This window comes from Brienomyrus brachyistius, chromosome 1 (assembly GCF_023856365.1).
Source record: "Brienomyrus brachyistius isolate T26 chromosome 1, BBRACH_0.4, whole genome shotgun sequence".
Lineage (NCBI taxonomy): Eukaryota > Metazoa > Chordata > Actinopteri > Osteoglossiformes > Mormyridae > Brienomyrus > Brienomyrus brachyistius.
Genome location: NC_064533.1, coordinates 17,067,025 through 17,092,207, shown reverse-complemented (window position 1 = coordinate 17,092,207; position 25,183 = coordinate 17,067,025). Strand labels below are relative to the sequence as shown.

Sequence of the window (25,183 nt, the reverse complement as noted above, 5' to 3'; positions counted from 1 at the left end):
CAGTGATGTGGGGACGTTTTGCTGGTGACTTGCAGTAGCTGTTGCCTGCATCTGGAACCATGATTCATATAGTTCATCTCTGGGGGAAGCTATCTGGCCCGGTCAGGAGCAACATTTCAACGTGAATCTTGGCATTCCTGGACTCTTCAGGGCCGATACAGTACTTTGGAACAACAGACTGCTTAGATGGATTTGGCAATCGGGCTACCATTCCCGCTAACAGCACTTGCACCCCATAATCTCCTGTAGACCCTACTGGGAATCAGAGCTTTGAAGCCAGATACAAGCCAGCAACTGGAGCAGAAACTTATGGTCCCAAGGCTGGTTTTGTTTCTAATGCAACTTGACCTTTAAAAAGCTCCATGGTCATTCAGACTAAGTTCCTCCTAGAGGTTTAATAGAGTCGGATCACAGAGCAGCAACGACCTTCACCAACAGAGGGCACACAAGGGGCAAACCGGAGCTCGGCTGCAGGACCTACCGGATGTCCAGCCAGCCCAGCATAGGCACGGTGGCACTGCCCATCACCCACACGGTGACCAGAACCACCAGTAGTGTGGTGCTGAGTATGGCCCGCCGGGCCTCTGTGGACGTGTCCAGCGCTGCCAAGGCGAACGCTACAGCTCCACGCAGACCTGTAAGCCAGGGGCATGTCATGTCAGTGGCTGGCCACTAGGGCCGTGATGTGGAGCACAGGACTATGGGCAGCTCAGCCAGAAGCTAATAAACAGCTAATCAAATGAAAATCCTAATGAGCAGAGGGGCCCTTTAGCGGCCCCCTGCCACCATCCTTTGGTCAGCTCTCCTCCCCCTCATCCGTAAGTGGTGAACAGTCCTGACCTGAACCCAGGCTCGTCCCCTAACTCCCCCACATTTCCACACTTTGTCATGAAGCCCAGGTCTGCTCAAGGCCTGAGACACACAATGTTATCGCTCCTGCATTCTCGCCCCCAGTGTAATCATTTCGAGAGCTGCTCTAGGTCCCCTCGCCATCCTTTTTTATTTATTAACAAGTCAGATAATCAACAAACTGCATTTTAATTGACCTTCATCATGGCGGATTTGCATGTTTGTCGTCAGGCAGTCGTTTAGGACGTGGGTGCATGTCGGTGGGGAGGCCCTGCAGGTGTCATACCTGAGAACATCATCATGTGCTGGATGTTTCCGGGAATCCGCCGCTGCCGGCCCAGGTTGAGCAGGAAGGACAGGGGGTAGATGTTACAGGCCCTCGCCAGCATAATGGACAGCTGTGTGGATGCGACTCAAGGCCACATAAATGAGCGATCGTCTGTTCAGGGTCAGAGCTGCGAACCTCAGCAACACAGAGAGGCATGTGTGATGTCATGGCTTCCTGGAGGTTACGCTGAGGAGATCAATGTGAGATCCTCTTAAGGGATCTGCCTCTTACACCTGTTTGCTATACTGTAGGGTAATGCCACACACTGGGCTTGCCCTAGAAACAGCGATTGCATGTTCTCCCTCTGTCAAGTGGGTTTCTTATGGATTCTCCAATTTCCTCCCCCAGTTCAAAGACTAGCAGTCAGGCTGACTGGTGTCCCTAAACTCCCCCTGGTGTGTGGTTATGTGTGCGCCCTGCAATGGACTGGCATTCCAGCCACTGCCTCAGGGACAAGGTGCAGGCTCCTGGTAACCCAGCTCAGGGTCAGTGGCTGGAAGATGGATAACCGCTTTAATATTAAAATGTTAAAATAGTAAGAATAACTATTTTAGTTATTCTGCGGGCCATTCTAACAGATAGAACGAAACTGGGGAAAAAAACAGGTAAACAAGGCCGCATTCTTCCAAAAGGAACCACAGGGAAGGATACAAAGGCCCCGAAGATGAAAAACGCCTGGAAGACGTGCGTCTGGATGGTGAACATGGCGAGGCCGATGTAGCAGAAGGTGAAGTTCTCGCTCAGGAAGTTCAGGAACTCAAACAGCTGGGGGGGGGGGGGGTGAGATAACAGACAGGTACAACCAGAAAATGAGGATTATCTTACTCGAATACATATTTGTGATGCCACACATTTCATGAGATCAACACTGAAGGTGTTTTCCCTGTAAATGTTATAAAGTGCCCCCCAGCCCCCTGCCCTGAGCTGTCTGGGACAGGCTCCAGAGCCTTCAAGACCCTGACCAGGACAGATGCTTAAATGGGCAGTTCACTCCAGGTCAGATCAGGTTGGGGAGACTGCACTGATACTGCGCGTTGCTGGACCCACCACACGACAAAACACCTCGAGATCCCGGTTGCCAACCCCCCAGGTCAACACATGGTCTCTTCCCACCCTCCGGAAATGGTCATCTATCTGCCCCAGCCAGGTGTTACGTGGGCATCCCCTTTGCCTGGTCCAGCCACGGGCTCCTCAGCAATGAGGATCCTGCGAGCCGGATCACCCTCAGGGAGTCACGCCACATGGCCGTAGTGCCGTAACTGACGCTCCCTCACAATTCAGGTAATATGCCTCATTCGGGACTCCCTGAGCAGCTGTTCATTTGACACAAAGTCAAACCAGTGGTACCCAAGGATTCTCTGAAGAGACATAGTATCAAAGGAGTTCAGCCTTCATCTCAGGTAACTGGATAGTGTCCATGTCTCACAGCCATACAGCAAGACAGGCAGCACCAGGACTCCAAAGATTTGGTCCTTCATGCTCTTGCAATGGGGTCGGCATGGTGGTGCAGTGGTTAGCACTGTCGCCTCACACCTCTGGGACCTGGGTTCGAGTCTCTGCCTGGGTCACATGTGTGCGGAGTTTGCATGTTCTCCCCGTGTCGTCGTGGGGTTTCCTCCGGGTACTCCGGTTTCCCCCCACAGTCCAAACAACATGCTGAGGCTAATTGGAGTTGCTGAATTGCCCGTAGGTGTGCATGTGTGAGTGAATGGTGTGTGAGTGTGCCCTGCGATGGGCTGGCCCCCCATCCTGGGTTGTTCCCTGCCTCGTGCCCATTGATTCCGGGATGGGCTCCGGACCCCCCGCGACCCAATAGGATAAGCGGTTTGGAAAATGGATGGATGGATGGATGCTCTTGCAATGTTATCAGGAGCACCACACACCCCCTTCCAGTGACCTCATGACCCCCCCATGCTCTCCCAATCCATCTACTGATTTCATAGGAAGAGTCACCGGAGACATGAATGTTACTGCCGAAGGTCAGTGAACCTCTGGAAACGGTTGACATTCTCGCTGCAGACAGACGCACTGCTGATGGCTGTGTCCAATAGGTCATTAAAGGCCTGGATCTTGGTTTTCATCCAGGACACTCTCAAGCTTAGACACTCCTCACTCCCAATCAGGGCTTCCATTGACTCCATGAAGATCACAGCATCATGGGGTAAAGTCAAGATCAGTGAATCTTTCTTCACCAACAGCTGCTGGACCTCACGACCCTGCACAACACCCAGTCCATGCAAGCATTGAACAGAGTAGGATCAAGAACACACCCCTGATGAACCCCAGAATCAACTGGGAAGAACGCGGCGGTTCTGCCTCCACTCTGCACAGCACCCATAATATAAGTGTTCAGGCCGGTCATGATGTCCAGCAAACCCACAAAGTCTCAGGATATCCTACAGAGCAGCTAAATGCTTTACGAAGCTCGCAAAAGGCTGTAAAGAAACCCTGCCGATATTCGCGTTTCAGCTCGAACCCTCTGTGCCAGGATGCGGTCGATGGTAGACTTCTTAGGCATAAAACCAGACATCTCCAGTCGCTGGTAGGTGAGCAAGTGATCCCGGACCCTCTTGAGGATGAGCCTAGCAAGGACGTTACCCGGCACTGAATGCAGTGCCATCCCTCTGTAGCTGCCGCTATCCAGGCGATCACCCTTCCCTTTCCAGATAGGGACCACAAGTCCCGTTTTGCAGTCAGTTGGGATGATGTCCGTCTCCAAAATGGAAACAAAGATTCCTTGCAATGCCAGGAGGACAGCCTTACCACCAGCCTGGTCAAGTCCACCCTGGAAGTACACAGCTAATTGGAGGATCAGCCTCAAGAGCTAAGGACCTAGTCAGAGGATCAGTTTTAAACAGTGCTCAAAGTAGCTGGCCCAACGAGTCACAACTGCAGTGTCATCTGTAAGAACCATTCCATCATGGTTCTTACAGATGAGTTGTTGTCTACAACTCTCCAAGCCCCCCCGGGCACGCTGGTGATATCTCCTGCACAGTATTACAACTGGTTTGTGGAATTTTGCAGAAGGAAATATTTCCTACAATAAACTGCTCACTATAAAGTCTGTGGTTTATCTTGAGTAACTGGGTCATGATTTGTGGTAAGAGACATTGCTGTTGAATTTCTTGAATGTAATTTTTGGCACTTTGAACTGCCCCTTAAAAAAATGGACGGATGGTTAGTTACAAGACTCCTTTACGAAGCAGCCAGTCAGGCAGACAAACTGATACCAATCGTACCGTATCTATCTTCCAGTGAAATGACTTCCAGTCTTTGAGGGCCTTTTTGTTAGATGTTTCTGTCCCTTAGGCCTGTCACATCACTCTGAGCCATGCGTGTTTTTCTGGAGCCAGATAGTGGATCTCTTATCTCAGAGCTGCTAATCTCTCCATCACTGAAAAGCCACAACTGGTTCAGACCCAACCTTTCAAGAACATCATTCAATATTAACATTCTCATGTACAACAAATATGTCAATATTTGTCCATGTACTGGTATCACGTATGGTCCTAATGGTGCTCTAGTCTATTGGCATTTTTCTGAGTCTCCGATTCTCCAAAGTCATTCAATCAGTTTGATGCTTCTAAGAATTAGAGGACAATTAATCAAGCGCAAACAGAATATTCATGTCAAGATAATAATCATGAACTGTATGATCAGTACTGAGAATGAATGATGATTAGGGTTCCTGAATGTGTAAGAGCCTGGCATCGCAGGACGAGCAGGCGAAGGCGCTGAGCACTGCGCAGGGAGACACTGAACACTCGGCTCCAAATCAGTTGGTGCCTGGCAGCTAATTTACCCCGGCTGCAGGGGGGTCTCTGAGTATCAGCGGCTCCCAGCTATTTGGCATCTTAATTGTGGTGTTATTGTTCAGCCTATTTCCCATACGGAGGAACGTAGCAAGCACACACCTGGATCGCAATAGCACAGTCACACGCTGCCACGGGCATAGCCTGGGAGGAGGGTACAGGGACACACTGGTGAACAATGTATGTGTAGCTTGCACCAAGTGTGTGGCCTGCAGTGTGTGGCATGTGCGTATATGTGGCCTGCATTGTTTGTGGCGTATGTGGCTTGTGGGGTATGTGCGTGCAGCAAGTGTGTAGTGTTCGTGTGGTGTGTGCGTGGCCTGTAGTGTGTATGTATGACTAGCAGTGCTTGTGGCGTGTGTGGTGTGTATGCGTGGCCTAGTTTGTGTGTGGCATGTGTGTGGCATGTTGGATGTGTGTGGTGTGTGTGTGTGTGTGTGTGTGGCATGTGTGTGGCATGTTGGATGTGTGTGGTGTGTGTGTGTGGCATGTTGGATGTGTGTGGTGTGTGTGTGTGGCATGTTGGATGTGTGTGGTGTGTGTGTGTGTGGCATGTTGGGTGTGTGTGTGTGTGTTTGTGTGCAGCATGTTGAACATGTGTGGTGTGTGTGTGGCATGTTGGATGTGTGTGGTGTGTGTGTGTGTGGCATGTTGGGTGTGTGTGTGTGTGTGTTTGTGTGCAGCATGTTGTACATGTGTGGTGTGTGTGTGGCATGTTGGATGTGTGTGGTGTTTGTGTGTGTGTGTGTGTGTGTGTGTGCGTGTGCCAGCTCTCACCTGTGTGGTCCGGACTTTGGCCTCGGAGGACAGGTTGTGGACAGTGTAGCGTGCCTGTGTGATGCCACAGAACAGCACCGCCACAATGCCTGCAGAAACAGGAGGGCGGCGTTCAGTGTGACGCAAGGAGGGGAGGGCTGCATCCGGGCTGCACTGGGGCCCCATCAGGGCCACATCGAGGTGGGAGCCAGGGGCCACAGCTTTGACTGGCAACCTCTGCTGTATTAATAGGGTGTAGACTGTACAACGTTCGGGGTGCTGCATGGACACGGTGCGAGGCGTAGACAGTGTCAGCACCACCTGCTGCTCTGGTGGTCACGCGGGATGCACAAGGAGGGCAGAGTGCTGCGATATATCAAGGTCCAATTCAAGGAAACATAAGTTTTGAGAAGAAAATCGAGGTTCCACCTTTGCATTTATTATTCCATGATCCTGCACAGATCATACCCTCAGTACATTTTGAAGACGAAGCATTAAAATTCCATGAAAATGCAAGTAACAGGGGCTGGGGCGGGGGGTCATCTATTATGGGAGGGGTCTGCAGGCAAACTCATTAAACAGGCAGCCCAGCTGACCCATGCAGAAGGGGCTCTAATTAAAGTGAGAGGCCTGATTAGCTAGAGCCCTGTACTGGATATTAAACAGGACCCACGGCGTGTGACGCCACTGCAAAGCACCACTACTACTATTGGACATTAGAGGATTATCTGGCTTTATCTGCCCCCAATTTTATGTCCCATTTCAGTTTTAATTTGGACCCCATTCCATACCTGTCTGTGGGCCTCTTAAATCAGTCTGTAATATTTACAGCTGAATGAACAATAGGTCTCTGGGGGTTGCCATGTTGGAGGGAGGCATCACTCACCGCTGAGACCACAGGCCTCTGCTGACAGGAAGGAGCTCCAGGAGAGCAGGAAGAAGAGCCCGGTTTCCAGTAGGGGGAGCTCTTTTAGCTGCGTGAACTTGGTCACGTACTGCCCACGGCTGGGTCAAGGAAAACCAGTTAGTGCGAGTAACCAAGATAGGCAGTGTGCCTGTGACACAATGCATTCTGGGCAATTGCACACAACATACACCGTATTGCCAGGTGTATTAGGACACCTGCCTTTACACACACATGAGCTTTAATGACATCCCATACTTAATACATTAATATGGAGTTGGTCCACCCAACTCTTCTGGGAAGGCTGTCCACGAGAATTAGGAGTGTGTTTATGGAATATTTGACCATTATTCCAGGAGAGTGTTTGTGAGGATTGGCACTGATGTTGGATGAGAAGGCCTAGCTCGCAGCCTCTGCTCTAATTCATCCTGAAGGTGTTCTGTCGGGTTGAGGTCAGGGCTCTATGCAGGCTAGTAAAGTTCCTCCACACCAGACTCGCTCATCCATGTCCTTATGGACCTTGCTTTGTGCACTGGTGCGCAGTCATGTTGGAACAGGAAGGGACCATCCCTAAACTGTTCCCACAAAGCTGGGAGCATGAAATTGTCCAAAATAACTTTGAATGCTGCAGCGCTAAGAGTTCCATTCACTGGGACTAAGAGGCCAAACCCAAGCCTGAAAAACAACCCCCTACCATAATCCCCCCTCCACCAAACTTTATACTTGTCACAATGCAGTGAAGTGAGTACCGTTCTCCTGGCAACTGTGAAACCCAGACTCATTCATCGGATTGCCAGATAGAGAAGTGTGATTCATCACTCCAGAGAAAACGTCCCCATTGCACTGAGTCCAGTGGTGATGTGCTTTACACCACTGCATCCGACGCTTTGCATTGCACTTGGTGATGTAAAGCTTGGATGCAGCTGCTTGGCCATGGCCCATTCCATGAAGTTCTCTATGCACTGTTCTTGAGCTAATCTGAAGGCCACACAAAGCTTGGAGGTCTGTAGCTATTGACTCTGCAGCCATTTGGTGACTTCTGCACACTGTGTACCTCAGTATGCATTGTCCCCACTCTATGATTTTACATGGCCTACCACTTTGTGGCTGAGTTGCCATTGTTCCTAATTGCCTCCACTTTGTTATAATACCACTAACAGTTGACTGTGGAATATTTAATCGTGAGGAAATTTCACAAATGGACTTACTGCACAAGTGCATCTTATCACTGCACCACGCTTGAATTCACTGAGCTCCTGAGAGAGACCCATTCTTTCGTAAATATTTGTAGAAGCAGTCTGCATGCTTAGGTGCTTGATTTTATACCTGTGGCTATGGAAGCGATTAGAACACCTGAATTCATAGATTTGGAGGGGTGTCCCAATACTTTTGGAAATATAGTGACTGTGTAATAAGCAAACCAGCAAAAGTGCAGCTGGGGAAACGAGGTCAAACAGACAGTTCCAACACACAGGGCGCTCTTAGTCCCCACAGGGGACTTTTTAAACATGACAGGTAACAGCCCAAATTCCTGTGCCCCGACAGCTGCATACATCTTGCTCACAAGGACAATGAAAGCGTAAATGACAAGGAAAATTATCCTATGGCATTTAGTCATCTGCAGGGAGATTAGCATAGCCTTTCTCATCTGGCCTGCATCTCTGTTCATGGGAAACTAGTTTTCCCAGTCAGCCACAACTGACAAACATGGCAGCAGACAGGAGCATGTGACACAGTGGAATTCCGGAAATTCACAGCAAGGGAACAACACACTGTCTGTGCTTGGCCTCTGCAACTGCACCCAATTAGTAGCAAATCCTAATTGCGTCACGATTAGAGACACAAAGAACCACCACAGCTACTCAGAATGTCATTATCAGCCGGAGTCTGATTAACGACCTGCTTATGCGAACATGATTCCCAGACAGGACGGCGAAGCCTTCGCTCTCGCATTTGTCTGTGCTGATTAAAGGGGGGGTGTCCTGCTGTCTGTAACACGCATGACGCAAGAAGGATATCAGGGCCGTGATGACGGTGTACGCCAGACCCATGGTGAAGGAGCCGGCGAAGACCCCCACGAAGTGCCCGGCGGAGAGGAAGAAGGCGCCGACATCGAAGGCGGACCCTCCGGCGGCTGTATCGTAGGTCGATATGGTGCTGAAAGGGAGAAGGGACATGGGGTCTGAACCGGGCTGCCAACCTGGTGATATTTTAGAGTGACATTACAGGCTAGATGAACAGCTAGTGGTCGCATCTCTCCCGGGGGGGGGTGACTGAAAAATGGAAAAGGAAGGAAAACAGGAAGATCACATGCTCTTTAATTTGAGTGGGCACAGGTGGTAGGAAGTACCAGCATGTGCTGTTGGTCCAAACAGTCACAGGTGACAAGAAGTGAGCGACACACCGTACTCACTATGTCAGCACGATGGCCACGGCGTCGTTAAGCACGCTCTCGCCAAACAGCAGTATGTAGAGATCGGAGTCCACGCGCAGCTCCGTGAAGATGGCCAGCACTGTCACTTTAAGAGACACAGAGAGACATGGAGGTGGGTGGGGGGGGGGGATGTGCTGCCCCACGATATATAAAGTCCCTCCCACCTGGGCCCCCTTCTGGCCCTGACTCCCCCACCCCGAGCCTGAGACCACATCAGGATGTCGGGCTTAATAATGAGGTATTTAAGGTTCTTAATGCAGAAAAAATTTAAACCTAGAGCTGCATCTAAATAGGCTGGTGTGATTGTCTTAAAGGGCTGGTCTGACTGTCTTAAACAGCTGGGATGTTGGTCTTAAAGGGCTGGTCTGACTGTCTTAAACAGCTGGGGTGATGGTCTTAAAGGGCTGGTCAGACTGTCTTAAACAGCTGGGATGTTGGTCTTAAAGGGCTGGTCTGACTGTATTAAACAGCTGGGATGTTGGTCTTAAAGAGCTGGTCTGCCTGTCTTAAACAGCTGGGATGTTGGTCTTAAAGGGCTGGTCTGACTGTCTTAAACAGCTGGGATGTTGGTCTTAAAGGGCTGGTCTGACTGTCTTAAACAGCTGGGATGTTGGTCTTAAAGAGCTGGTCTGACTGTTTTAAATAGCTGGGGTGATGGTCTTAAAGGGCTGGTCTGACTGTCTTAAACAGCTGGGATGTTGGTCTTAAAGGGCTGGTCTGACTGTCTTAAACAGCTGGGATGTTGGTCTTAAAGGGCTGGTCTGACCGTCTTAAACAGCTGGGATGTTGGTCTTAAAGGGCTGGTCTGACTGTTTTAAACAGCTGGGGTGATGGTCTTAAAGGGCTGGTCTGACTGTATTAAACAGCTGGGATGTTGGTCTTAAAGAGCTGGTCTGCCTGTCTTAAACAGCTGGGATGTTGGTCTTAAAGGGCTGGTCTGACTGTCTTAAACAGCTGGGATGTTGGTCTTAAAGGGCTGGTCTGACTGTCTTAAACAGCTGGGATGTTGGTCTTAAAGAGCTGGTCTGACTGTTTTAAATAGCTGGGGTGATGGTCTTAAAGGGCTGGTCTGACTGTCTTAAACAGCTGGGATGTTGGTCTTAAAGGGCTGGTCTGACTGTCTTAAACAGCTGGGATGTTGGTCTTAAAGGGCTGGTCAGACTGTCTTAAACAGCTGGGATGTTGGTCTTAAAGGGCTGGTCTGACTGTCTTAAACAGCTGGGGTGATGGTCTTAAAGGGCTGGTCAGACTGTCTTAAACAGCTGGGATGTTGGTCTTAAAGGGCTGGTCTGACTGTATTAAACAGCTGGGATGTTGGTCTTAAAGAGCTGGTCTGCCTGTCTTAAACAGCTGGGATGTTGGTCTTAAAGGGCTGGTCTGACTGTCTTAAACAGCTGGGATGTTGGTCTTAAAGGGCTGGTCTGACTGTCTTAAACAGCTGGGATGTTGGTCTTAAAGAGCTGGTCTGACTGTTTTAAATAGCTGGGGTGATGGTCTTAAAGGGCTGGTCTGACTGTCTTAAACAGCTGGGATGTTGGTCTTAAAGGGCTGGTCTGACCGTCTTAAACAGCTGGGATGTTGGTCTTAAAGGGCTGGTCTGACTGTTTTAAACAGCTGGGGTGATGGTCTTAAAGGGCTGGTCTGACTGTATTAAACAGCTGGGATGTTGGTCTTAAAGGGGCTGGTCTGACTGTTTTAAACAGCTGGGGTGATGGTCTTAAAGGGCTGGTCTGACCGTCTTAAACAGCTGGGATGTTGGTCTTAAAGGGCTGGTCTGACTGTTTTAAACAGCTGGGGTGATGGTCTTAAAGGACTGGTCTGACTGTCTTAAACAGCTGGGATGTTGGTCTTAAAGGGCCGGCATGACAATCTTAAAGCTTGGGATTTTTAGTTACGTAAAAATGTTCCGAGGGCAAAAGGAGAAATGATTGGTTCAGAGAGATAACCAATCAGACTGTAAAGGTGGTGGGTCCAAGCAACTAGAGGAGGCGGGACCAAAATATCTGATTGGTTGGTCCCATCTCCTCTACAATCTGCCCTCAAGATATTTTTGTTAAGTATAACTCCCATGAGCAGTCTTAAACAGCTGGTGTGACATGTGTCTGTAGGTTTGAGCCCCTTCATCATCTGTCTTCATGTACAGGTTCACTTCCCCCAAGTGAGAGAATTAGAAGGTTTGGTGAGGGCGGCCCACCAGCCCTGTGCTGAGGGTGTTCCAGGGTATCTGGTGTCCCCTGTGTGATCATGGTCACCAGTGGGTGTGGCTAATATGCTTGATCTACTGGGTTTAAGCGGTAATAAGAGCAGGGAGCCTCCGGGGGGGCTGCTTGCTGAAAGTGCGGCAGAGTGTTGATTCACACCCCCAAAGCACGCAGACGGCCGATACACACTGATTAGGATTCTGTTTAGATCCCCCCAGTCACACCGATTCTCAGCCACCTCCTCACCATATGGCCCTGGAGGGGAAGCCCAATGCAGCCGCCCCCCCGCCCACACACACACACACACACACACACACACCACCAGGGAGGCACTACACCTGGATCCCCTCTGGTCCCCTGCCTCACTATCAGCCCTGTCTGTCTTCCCAAGGCAGCGTGATTACTGTAGCAGAATAAGCAGTGACCCTGCCCCTGATCCCTCCCCCACCTCCAAACTACAAGATTGGACCCTCAACTCAAAGTGTGACCTTCCGGAAATCACACATGTGGGCCGCATCCCCGGCCAGCTGAGGCCGTAATGCCTCTGTCCGCATTCCCACACGGAGATTCTCGGTTTGATCTTCCAGTGGGAGAAGCTCAGGACCAGGCCATTGCTCGTAGTGTTGCTAACACTAGTCCTGGCTGCTGCTGAGCACTAATCCCTCCCGACATCTGAACAGCCTTGGGAATTTAAAACAGCGGAAACACTTAGATTCCGGGAGTGCCGCCCGCCCCCTTCTACATTTCATGACCATGCGTCCCACGCGTAAGGAACTGAAAGTCAACAGGGAAACTCTGAGAAAACCTGATCTGGACTTAGAACAAAGCCATGGGAACTGTGTGACCCCCCCTCACCCCCGACCAGGGGAGACCAGCCCCTCACCCCCGACCGGGGGAGACCAGCACATCACCCATATCCGCACAGCTCACCTGCTCCCCCCAGACCGTTTCAGAGGAGGCCTCTGATTTTGCTGGAAAGTCTGACAATCGTGGCTTTGATTCAAGTCTCATGAATGTTCACTAAGTGTCACTTGAAATCACTAGTCTGTAATCGCATTACAACAAGAGGCTGCATATCTACGGTTAGGATCATTAACAAGCCGTGTGCAAAGAGCCGTGCCAAGCAGAGGGGTACCACCAACACCGGCCCCCATGTCCCCCCGGGTCACCTCAAATGGACCCTGTGGTTCCTGGTCTCCATCCTCAGGGTGACCTTGCCCCTTGCACACCTGTTTGGGAGAGAGCTGACACACCATGGAGCATCCGAGTGAGATCAATCACAGAAATAATACCTCAACACTCACCAGTGAAGTATTCAACACTAACAAAACAACAGCATGGTGGTAAAAACAGAGCATCTGCATGGGCTTTCATCAAATTCCGATTAAGCTGTTTAACCAAATTCAATTTTTTGAGAAATGACATTGGCAATACTTTCGTAGAAACATTGCTACACTAACGGCGCGTAATCACGTCACCCAGAAACATCACTATACCAACGGCGCGTAATCACGTCACACAGAAACATCACTATACCAACGGCGCGTAATCACGTCACACAGAAACATCACTATACCAACGGCGCGTAATCACGTCACACAGAAACATCACTATACCAACGGCGCGTAATCACGTCACACAGAAACATCACTATACCAACGGCACGTAATCACGTCACACAGAAACATCACTATACCAACGGCGCGTAATCACGTGACACAGAAATATCACTATACCAACCGCACGTAATCACGTCACATGGATTCATCGCTACACCAACGGCGCATAATAACGTCACATGGATTCATCGCTACACCAACGGCACTTAATCACGTCACATGGAAACATCGCTACACCAACGGCGCGTAATCACATCACATGGATTCATCGCTACACCAACGGCGCGTAATCACGTCACATGGAAACATCGCTACACCAACGGCGCGTAATCACGTCACATGGAAACATCGCTACACCAACGGCGCGTAATCACGTCACATAGATTCATCGCTACACCAACGGCGTGTAATCACGTCACATGGAAACATCGCTACACCAACGGCGCGTAATCACATCACATGGATTCATCGCTACACCAACGGCGCGTAATCACGTCACATGGATTCATCGCTACACCAACGGCACTTAATCACGTCACATGGAAACATCGCTACACCAACGGCGCGTAATCACGTCACATGGATTCATCGCTACACCAACGGCACTTAATCACGTCACATGGAAACATCGCTACACCAACGGCGCGTAATCACGTCACATGGATTCATCGCTACACCAACGGCACTTAATCACGTCACATGGATTCATCGCTACACCAACGGCGCGTAATCACGTCACATGGATTCATCGCTAAACCAACGGCACTTAATCACGTCACATGGAAACATCGCTACACCAACGCCGCGTAATCACGTCACATGGATTCATCGCTACACCAACGGCGCGTAATCACGTCACATGGATTCATCGCTACACCAACGGCACTTAATCACGTCACATGGAAACATCGCTACACCAACGCCGCGTAATCACGTCACATGGATTCATCGCTACACCAACGCCGCGTAATCACGTCACATGGATTCATCGCTACACCAACGGCACTTAATCACGTCACATGGAAACATCGCTACACCAACGGCGCGTAATCACGTCACATGGATTCATCGCTACACCAACGGCGTGTAATCACATCACATGGAAACATCGCTACACCAACGCCGCATAATCACGTCACATGGATTCATCGCTACACCAACGGCGTGTAATCACGTCACATGGAAACATCGCTACACCAACAGCGCGTAATCACATCACATGGATTCATCGCTACACCAACGGCGCGTAATCACGTCACATGGATTCATCGCTATACCAACGGCGCGTAATCACGTCACATGGAAACATCGCTACACCAACGGCGCGTAATCACGTCACATGGAAACATCGCTACACCAACGGCGCGTAATCACGTCACACGGATTCATCGCTACACCAACGGCACGTAATCACTTCACATGGATTCATCGCTACACCAACGACCCGTAATCACGTCACATGGCTGTGTGGGCAGTTGGGGGGGGGGGGGGGGGGTCACCTGGGACACTTTGTGAGCTCACCTGCCAATTACCTGTGAAATTTCCCCCCCAACTCGAGTTACATAATGCAGTGCAGGGTGTAATAAGCAGCGAGTCTGAGCGTATGTCAGTGCGGTAGGTCAGGGTGCGATTGGATTGGGGGCTGCAGTGGAAATGGGTGGCATGTTCCGCACGTACCTGGGTCAGTGGCTGACATCAGAGAGCCGAACAACAGGCAGTCCCTGAGGCTGAAGTCGCCATCCACGATGTGGCCCAGACGCACCATCAGTTGCACGAAGCCAAGCATGCAAAACCTGGGAAGAAGTACAGTGTCAGCGCCACGATGATGCGGGTGCCACGGCAACGAGGGCGCTATGGAGATGGGGCCGGGGGTTAGTGGTTCAGCTGACGGGAGAACTTGCACATGCCCTGGTGGTTCATGCCACACCAGTGGAACTCATTTCCTATTACGTTCTTTGGCTGTTAATTAGTACAAAAAGACCAATTATTAACTGGTTAATTTGACCACAAAAGCAGTCTAATGAAATATTGCTCCAGAAAGTCATTTTCAGGCGGACATGTCAAATATGTCCTGCAAGTGAGACATTCAGGTCCGAACAGAGCCACAAAGCCATCAAAAGAGTGCAGGGAATCAAAGGCTGTGGTGATTTTTACCTCGGTGCCAAACATCAGGCAGGTTGACTCTTAACAGAGAGGAGAAACAGTAGGCCAGAGTCAGCCAGCAGGCATTTAAGACCGGGTAGTCCTACTGCTCCTCCAGCCCTGTCCATGACGACAGGCCGTGCTGAACCGAGGCTGCAGGACCAGGAAGGTGCCACATCATCACTCTTTGCAAAATTGTTTCCTTTTTAGGTGTGACTGCATTTTTTCTGCAGCAGATGTTCTGGCTGACTCTCCTGCTCTAGGGGACTCTGGGGGATTGGGGAAATGCTGTTTTTGATTTTGAAGAATGGGGTGGGGCTCCCTGTTTTTCACAGGGAAGGGGGGGGCAATATGCACAAAAAAATTATTGGCTCAACTTTAAAAAATTAAGTTAACAATTTGCTTTTTAAAAAGTTATTCCGGTTTAAATGATTGAGTAAACTATATGAGTATTTTAAAGTCAGACTAACTTTAAATATTTAAGTACAGCCAAAACGCATTGCCTTTACTTCTACAAATCTAATTAAGCTAAAACAAATTATATGACTATAACCTTTAAGATATTATGTCTTAATTATTTAAACTTAGCTGTTTCTACATCTTTATTTTACTTCTATCTTACAGCCGTTCTCCAACAAATTAGGTACCGTACTTCTGGTACCGCAACGTGTTGGTTTTTATAATCATAACAACGGATTCCAGAGCCGAAAACTAGAACCCGAGATTACGAGGAAGTCTTTTTATTTAATTCTGAACAGGACTAAACCAGGATCCTAATTAACCGCAAACTGAACCCGCCTCAAAAAAACAGGGTGTGTGACGGTGGACAGTAAAGTACACACGCGGTGTGTATTAAAGACCGGACAGGTTCACATAAGACCCGGGCAAACATACACACGATAATTGGGAAATACAACAAATATTAACATTATCGAACAAAGGGCTATATCCAATGTGCCAGCATGCTCAGCGCATCTCGCGGGGGCTACAATATCGGGCTGGACGATGTGTGATATTAAAACTATTCTCACTTCACTAGTCTGTTAGATTAATATCAGGCTTTTTCTTACTTTAAATTCTGTACGGAAACTATAAGTCAAGGGAAAAGGGAAAATACCGAAAGTACAATATCAAAAGTACAGTATATGGTGCGGTGGAAAAGCACCCAAAGCTTCTGCGCAGATGAAACTCACTTCCAGAAAATGCAGTAACTTAGAATTTTTCAGATGTTATATATATATAATTAGTTAGTTAAAAAAGCGTTCCTTATTTTTTATTTTGACCAACTTTTAAAAATAAATTGTTTAACTAAGAAGGGAACATATGTAATGTTTTATGCTGAGAAACATCTTTAAGTGTTATTTACTAACTCTTCAAACCACGTTTAGAGCATAGTTAATGTAACCATCAGCAGCTGGTCTGCCAAGGAGACAAGGGGGGGGATACAAAAGACATATTATGGGATGCACTGCATGAAGTCCACCTCAGGCCTGGTGACCTGACACAACAACACATTTTTTGGAGCATTTGCCCACTGTTACCCTGCCAGTATGCTTCCACTGAATCATCAATTTAACGGATCAAAGAAATGACTATAGTTTTCCAAAGCAGAACTGCAAATTCCCAGGTCAGGTTCCCTCTGGGATCTATAAATGCTACACTAACAGTGTCCCAAGCTTCAGGACAGTCTGATTATCCTGGTTTCCCCAGCTGCATTTCTGCTGGTTTGCTTAATACACAGACACTCTGTTGCCAAAAGTATTGGGACACCCCCCCAGATCTATGAATGCAGGTGTTCTAATCGCTTCCATAGCCACAGGTATAAAATCAAGCACCTAAGCATGCAGACTGCTTGTACAAATATTTGTGAAAGAATGGGTCACTCTCAGGAGCTCAGTGAATTCAAGCGTGGTGCAGCGATAAGATGCCACCTATGCAATAAGTCCATTGGTAAAATTTCCTCACTACTAAATACGTCACAGTCAACTGTTAGTGGTATTATAACAAAGTGGAAGTAATTGAGAACAATGGCAACTCAGCCCCTCAATACCTACAGACCTCTAAACTTTGTGTGGCCTTCAGATTAGCTCAAGAACGGTGCATAGAGAACTTCATGGAATGGGCTTCCATGGCTGAGAAGCTGCATCCAAGCCTTGCAACACTAAGTGCAATGAAAAGCGTCGGATGCAGTGGTGTAAAGCACATCGCCACTGGTCTCTTGAATAGCGGAGACGTTTTCTCTGCAGTGAAAAATCACGCTTCTCTGTCTGGCAATCTGATGGATGACTCTGAGTTTGGTGGTCGCCAGGAGAATGATACCTGCCTTTGTGCTAAGTGTAGTTTGTTGGAGGGGGGATCATGGTGTGGGGTTGTTTTCCAGGGGTTGGTTTTGGCTCCTTAGTTCCAATGAAATGCTGCAGCATTCGAAACTATTTTGGACAATTTCATGCTCCCAACCTTGTGGGAACAGTTTGGTTATGGCTCCTTCCTCTTCCAACATGACTGTGTACCAGTTCACAAAGCAGGGTCCATAAGTACAGGGATGAGTGAATCTGGTGTGGAGGAACTTGACTGTCCTGCACAGAGCCCTGACCTCAACCCAACAGAACGTTCACCTGCGAGCTAGACCTTCTCGTCCAACATCAGTGCTAGTTCTCACAAATGTTCTCCTGGAAGAATGGTAAAATATTCACAGAAATACACTGCAAAACCTCGTGGACAGCTTTCCCAGAAGAGTGGCAGCTGTTCTAGCTGCAAAGGGTGGGCCAACTCAATATTAAAACCAATGTATTAAGAATGGGATGTCATTAAAGTTCATGTGTGTGTAAAGGCCGCTGTCCCAATACTTTTGGAAATATTGTGTATATCCCCAGGAAAATGCTGGCTAAAAAATGTGTTTAGTTACTTCTGTGTGAGGCTGGTTGGTGTTTCCGGCCCAGAGTTCGGCTGGTGTCGCGTACCAGACGGCATGCAGAGTCAGCTGTCACCTTGAGAGAAACCCCAGGGAGAAACATGCTGGTTAAAAGCGATCACTGCCGGGTGGGCTTACATATCTGAACCTCAGGATCAAATAGAGCAGAAACGAGGTAAAGTTTATGTTATCCTGATGACACATGGAGCTCAGCCTGATGCTGTTCTCCGAGCATCGTCCATCTCCCAGGACTGGACCACAGACTGAACGGTGTGCTTCTGGAAGAAGGAGTTTCAGTGGATAAGGAGATTTTGTACGTGTTCTGAAAGCTGCAATGGATGAATGGAGGTGTAGATACTGACATGAATATTGGTTTATATGTCAAGGGGGATCGTTTGGCCGCGGTTAAAACCAAAGAGACAGAAAAGTGACAGGTGGCTCTGAGGGACAGGTAACATCTGGATTCCTCCACAGAGATGCTGTGCACATCTGTCCTACTGCTTCAGGCCAGAGGGCTGCAGTAAATCCCTGCCAAGCCAAATGCCAAACCCAGACACAGTGGAATGAGACCGGTGCTGACATCTGCTCCTAATAACCAGCAAAGGACCACAATCCAGAACCACCTCGAAAAATGGCCAACTAGGCAGAACAGCAAAGAACAAAAACACAAAACCATAAGCGAAATACGATCCCTAATCAGACAATAACTCCATGGAAGTCGGACGATTTGAAACACAAAAAATGCTTTCAATCGCCAAACTATTGAACGTGTGAAAAGATGCATTTCAGCTGGCAGAGTAGTGTTACTTTGCGCTACTACAAATTTAACAAAGGCGAACAGCGCCCCCTACTGGTAACGATGCAGATCGCTAGAAGCCAAGACTATAGACATTCTTAACGCAAAATTTAGCCGCTCCAAATACAATCCATGTACAGTGATCCCCCCGCTATATCGCGGTATCACCTATTGCTGATGGGTCTGGAATGTAACATATTCAATATCATTCTACGGCAATTAAAACCGGAGAAAAGTAATAACACAGCGGTGAATTTAAAAGAAAAGAAATTCTCCAGACCAGTTGGTTATCAAAATGAAAAACTCAGAGATAAGGAGTAAGCATGCTGTAGTTTGGGAACTAGCGATTGTAAACTGTTGCTGTCTTCACTTGCTCCTAAGGCGTCCTTTAATGCTCTGCTCATGCTCCAGTTTGCACTTATCTCCCAGATGTCTTTTCGCTTTGATTTCTTTTTTTTACCCTTTTCTTTTTTCTTATCTTTCACACGGCGTAAAATGAAATGATGAAAGCACGCTGTTGCTGGCAAAGTAACACGAGCTTTCAGCAAAACGGGACAGAGCCTCTATATCTAATGTCCCCCAGTGTCGTCGGATTCCACCTTTCATCAGCAGGACTCACCCTATAATGCCGCAAGTGAGCAGAGTCCCGATGAAGGCGAAAGTCAAAACGGAGCCGATGTTCCTGAAAAACTGCCTCTGCGTCAGAAGAAACGGCAGCGAATCAGCGCACATGAATGACAAAAACACATCGTAGTTTTTAATATGATCAGGACTTGCGCACCTGGTTTAAACTGTACGCTCCGTGAAAAATGATGGGCGGCAGCAGTAGATTGAAGAAGATCTCGGGGTTGAAGGCCATCTGAGGAGATACATGATGACCAAGCTGTAAAGCTCCGAACTTCGAGAAACATAAAGCCAACCGCACTTATAGGCACCAAAAACAGCGTATATGTAGCACACCGCCCTTCCCGACGTATATGTCCACCTAACCGTGAACTTTATAGCATCAAAGAGGGAGATTTATTGAGTGTTTCGCACTACTGTAATCTGCCGTGACAGTAAATGCTGTAAACGGTGTTTTACTGAAAAGTCTCTGAAATCATAGTAGTTATTTAACTTATAATAACTGTTCCTCGTGACGGTGAACTCCCCGTGCCTTTATAGCATGGTTATTTGCCTGAACCGCTTAGAGATTGCAGTCCTCAGCTGAATGACACTCGTTTCTGTGACTGACGGGTGATTCTTTGCTGGATGCGATTCAGGCTGTGCACTGATGTCCCTCCTGGTCTCACTGAATTTCTAATGCATTTTACATAACGTCGTTTCTGGCTCTGTGATGGAGCTCGACACCTTCCTCGGCTCTGCATAGCACACTAATTACTGTCAATCCCACATCAGCATCATTAACCCTCTCCTGGCACTCCAGCTGCTTCCCGGGCCGGTTTCCATGGTAACCCTCCGGTAACAGCCTTTACCTTGGGGCAAAATAATGCTAAAAGTGAAAGGATTCAGAGCGCGAATTACATAAACATGCAGATGTCGGAAAAAACATCCCTAGGAAACATCACTTCTTCTCACGTACGGGCAATTTCAGAGATACAGTAAGGAAAATGGTAATTGACTAATTTAAATGCGATTTATTTCGTGAATAGAGCACTTGGCTTGCTGTGAAAAACAAGCAGTAGAGCACAGATCTTTGCACGTACTTATTAACACACCTTACTGTCACCTGAGCTAGGGGAACCTAAGCACGTCTGTCATATAACACGATCTCAACACGTTTCTCCCAGTATAAACTTGCTTTAAATGACACGGAAATCTGGAGAGAAGCCATTGCCTCAAAAACACAGCACATCGCCACATTCTAGTGGTTAAAAATGACTGTTCTGAGTAAAGTTGGATTGGAGCCCAGAAGTGCATATAAAACACCGCACGTCTGGAATTTTATCTGAAAACACTGAAGGTTTCTGCTTTCACTCTGAAAAAAACGATTATATTACCATGCCACTGATTTTCAACAGCTTTTTGTGCATCATTTTATATTTCAATGGAGCCAACAAAACAAATATTTTATCTCAAAAAGAAATATATCAGAGTAGCTTATATCCTGCTAGTTTTGTTCACATAATAGTGCGGCTGTTTTATATTGTCAAACTGCCTTTTCAGTAGATCTGCAGTACTATAATCAGCCCGCAGATTCTACAGCCCTGTCCCTGAATGGCGAACCTTCAAGGATACCGTAATTGCAGTGAGATCCTTATTTCCCTGCTTGGATCCATCTGTGTGAGAACTTAATCAGTCAAAGGCCATCTCCAAACTATCCTTGCGAGTCCTCGCTACCTGTGCACTGATTGAGTCTTTTCATGCTATTTAGATGCAGACCGTAGGGAGAAAGAGCGTGATTCTCAGAGATCTCGGCTGCTTTTATCGCGGCCCTCTAGGGGTAGCTAATGGACGGCGCTCTCTCATTCACAGAAGAGTCCAGACAAAGTGCCATGCAAGTCAAAGCCTAAGATATACTGAACCTCAGTGCTGGTTTCAGGTGTAGCCAACCTCAGCTGGAATTGGACCAGGTTTCTAACTAACACAAGCTTGTGACTTTAAAGCAGACGATGCAATGTTCTTCTACACTCTCAGGCGAAATGCAGCAAAATAAAGAACAAGTTAATAACACAAGCCTGTATTAAAAAGCAAACAGGATGGTTTGGCATTATTAACATTTTGTCATTTTCCACCAGTTTGCAAGCTCTGTGTTGAAATCCATGGAATGTCATTCTGTTCTTGAAATGTAGCATGTCGGGGTCGGTACCACCCGACCCCGCCCTCGGTGACCTTTACCCATTTGGCCAGCAGGCATTGCTGGTCATTCTGCCTTTCCCCTCTGTCTTAGTTCCTAGTCTTCCATAGTGTGTCTTCCTTGTTCCCCAGACAGCTGTGCAGCAGAGTGTGTGGTTATAAAGCCTTTGGTCATGTGTTCTAGGTCAGCTTCCTCCATTTATTTGTAATTTTTGCATTTTGTTCCCCAGTGTTTATTTTCTACTTTAGTTTTCCTGTTCCTAGTTTTTGGTTTGCATTCTATTTTGGGTTTTGCTAGGTCCCTTGTTTGTGATTATATATTACTTGTCTTTGTTATATTCTTAGTATTTGATTCTGTTACTTACTTTCCCTGTTGGTCTCTTGGCTCCATCATTAAGTTCTGTTTTACTGTTTCTCTGTGTCTCACGATTGTTCTACCTGATTTCTCATTGTCCTGCACCCTCTCTGACTGGTTTATTGTTCCATGTTTCGCTCCTGCTCCTTTGTTACCCAGGTCAGTTTGTGTATCGTTGCTGCCTTAGTTCATTTCCCTTGTTGGTCATTGTGTTACAATGTCAGTTACTGTGTTTGTTACCCTTGCCTGCTTCTGGTTCCTATGTTGCTCTGCTCCCCATTTGTGTTTTCCTATGGTTTCTTGTAGTTACTTCTTGTTTTCCGTTCGCTTTTGTACCCCTCATGGTCCTTCTGGCTTGTATTTTACCCCGATGTGTTCTGTTCCATTAATAACTGCGTTATCTTGCGAGCCGCCAGTGGATCCTCCCCTTCTCTTCCGGCCTCCGCCACGCCGGCGTGACAGTAGCATTAAATGACTGGTTACAGTCGTACAGAGGAGAAGCCAGTCTTCACACTGTAGATCACACCATGCATTTAGCAGGTTATAATCACGTACTTGTGTGCTGGAAAAAGGCTCACAAACTGAACACAGACGTAAAGTTTTAATCTGACTGCCAGTGTGGTTAAAGTGTCAACTCCGTTATATTCATATCTGAACTAAAACCAAAATGCAGTGAACAGAATGCATTTCTACACCGGTACAGATGCCGTAAAGCAGCTTGCTGTCCAAGCCGCAGTGCCGGATTGCACAAACTGTCCGTGACAGTGACGTGCAGAAAGCGGGCCTCCTGCTAAGTGGCTGCCTGTCACATCTGCAGATACAGGCAGCTCATGCCACCATTTAACCCTCTAATCTGCGAATGTGATGTTGCTGCCAAAGGGGCTGACAGCTGGGCCCACCCATGCAGATTAATGAAAATAAATAGGCTTTCTTTTTTATAATATTAAAAAAATTATTTTATTTTTCACTAATTACATTGAATGTGAATTGGTTTGTCTGGGGAATAATAACAATGAATAACTTTCTCATTTATGTTTATTGACTGAGGCTATGTTACTCCCACTGCTTGTAGGTAGGATACTGCAGTCCTGGCTTTATAATTATTGTGGTCACCATTTTGTAAATATCTAATCCTGTTTAAGAAAACGTGCGGTAATCTAACCCAAATCTAATCCAGGCCAACCCATCAACCCAGCATCCGAGTATTATTCATCAGATTCACGTGTACCGCGGTCATGGAAAGACAACTGTAGGGAAAACGTCCAAATTTTACTACGGAGGTGACAAGTCATCTTGGAAAACCACGGCAGCAGGCGAGGAAGAGCCACGTTACCTTATGGAGGATGGAGCCTGCAGGCAGGGCTTGGGGCTTTGGGGTGACTTCTCCCACGTGATAATACTCGTGAATGCGGTCGGTGACGTTCACCAGAAGGAATTGTGGGGTTGTGTTCAGATTTACACACTCGTGAATATCCCCGGTGCCCCTCTTCCAGGGGGTTGCTGCTAGCTTCAGAATTAATCCCAGAATAAAACCTACGTGTTAAAATAAAACATTCAAATGCCTTTCCAGGAGATTAAACCATCTGTCAGCCAGCAGAAAGGCACCACACAAAATGAAGCCGCAGCTTCTGCGTTTTACATCAGGGCTGCTACGCGCTTTCAGGTGCTTTTTCAAAGTGCTTATCTGAAACCGATTATCTTAATTCACCACAAGATCAACGTGGTCAGATAAACCTTAGAAACACCAGACTTAATACTGAGTTACATAGCAGGGACATCAGAGGAGGGGGCGGGTTTCTGTGCCCCCGTTAATTAGGTCACTTGAACATGTTGCTTGTACATCTCCTAAACAAGGAACGCGTTTATTTAATATTTAGTGTGGTAACTTTTTGTAGTCACGCAAATACGAGGTTTAGGTTTTGGTAAACACTGCCGCTAGCCAGAGGGACATTTCGAGCAATTTATTATTATAACTACTGTTTAGATTACGGAAGAGCCGTGCTCAGTGGTGGAGCCTTCTGGTCACAATCCACTATACGTAGCGTGATGATCATCTCATCTGCAACCGGCAAAAAATGCCATTTACATCTGCCGAGCAGAGGTCAGTGTGCTGACTTCCAGCCACCATCGAGGCACGACGTTACCTTAGCATTCCCATTTCTGATACTACATGAGAGCTGTGTGCAAGGTGGTGTAGAGGCAGGCAGCGAAGCAGGAAGCGGGGTTAGAGGAGGAAGTGTAGCCTTCAGGCTAAAGTTATATATGAAAGCTGTTTAATGAGGCGGAGAAACTATTACTGAGTCATTGAGTTATACTGACCAGTCTAGCTTACAAAAAATAATACTACCTAACAGTATTAAAGGCTTTAAATAAAATGGATACATCCTTGACTTATGGAAACCATTGATAGATGCTGAGTTTTATTTCATATACCCTGTACTTAAACCTCCATCAGGAGAATACCAGACTGATTACTTTCTCAAAAGTCGCGTTTATGCCTTTTTTTTTTAAAGCTCTCAATTTTTTCTTCACATCATCCGCAATTTTTAAAACTTTGAAAGGTTGAAAAAGGACGTGATGAAAACGAGCCTGAGTGACTGCAGCATATGCAAAGCCGCCACCGGGCGCCTTACCATAGAGCATAGCCCCTCCAGTTTCGTGTAGAAATCTCACTTGGCGTTTTTTAAGCACCCACATGGTTAAAATGGTGAGGATCAGTATGGCAACGAGCAGGAGGAGCTCCGTGCTTTCCCTGCGGTGCCTCTCCAGACCCGTGGGCATCTTTTGTCCAGCTAAACTCTACAGACAGCAGGACAGGTGCATTCGGTGACAGCTCTTCTGTCTGCTGTTTGCATTCATTTGAATGCTGCAGGAGCTGCCTCTGAGCGAAAAGCTGCAAAGACTTTCGGGAGAACAGTGCATCACAAGAGTGTGACACTTCCTCAAAGCGCTTGTTTTCCGTTCACAAGCTGCTGTTATTCAACAATGCAACGGGAGTCCACATCAAGAAATGGACAATCGTGTGAAACTAATAAATGCAAATGTTTTTAAATCTGCTTTATAAATAACTTTGACCGATCAGTAAGCACTTTTTCTATTGCAAATTGTTTAAACAATAAACAATCTCTGGACGCAATGTAATAAGGCATCCATAAACCGTATCATCCTTAATTAAAAAAAAAAAAACATCCCGACCGACGGTCCGAAAACTTTACCAGGTTTATAATATATCAGCATTAACTGAGAACAACAAAGATGTTGTACACTCTGTACAAGTTTA

General features: G+C 47.4%; 1 protein-coding gene across 1 annotated transcript in view; it reads right to left on the bottom strand.

The window, feature by feature from the left end:
- The window catches only part of LOC125737512 (sodium/hydrogen exchanger 9-like), a 37,471-nt gene extending 12,624 nt beyond the window's left edge, over positions 1-24,847 (bottom strand). Inside the window, exons 1-12 of the mRNA XM_049006411.1 lie at positions 24,537-24,847; positions 23,237-23,436; positions 19,534-19,611; positions 19,372-19,448; positions 14,581-14,696; positions 9,063-9,168; positions 8,668-8,806; positions 6,632-6,737; positions 5,767-5,855; positions 1,829-1,942; positions 1,136-1,247; positions 482-635 (exon numbers count right to left, since the gene is read on the bottom strand). Of these exons, the coding sequence (XP_048862368.1) occupies positions 482-635; positions 1,136-1,247; positions 1,829-1,942; positions 5,767-5,855; positions 6,632-6,737; positions 8,668-8,806; positions 9,063-9,168; positions 14,581-14,696; positions 19,372-19,448; positions 19,534-19,611; positions 23,237-23,436; positions 24,537-24,684 (1,439 nt within the window). The 5' untranslated portion in view covers positions 24,685-24,847. The remainder of the gene's footprint in view (positions 1-481; positions 636-1,135; positions 1,248-1,828; positions 1,943-5,766; positions 5,856-6,631; positions 6,738-8,667; positions 8,807-9,062; positions 9,169-14,580; positions 14,697-19,371; positions 19,449-19,533; positions 19,612-23,236; positions 23,437-24,536) is intronic.
- Between the last annotated feature and the right edge of the window lie 336 nt (positions 24,848-25,183).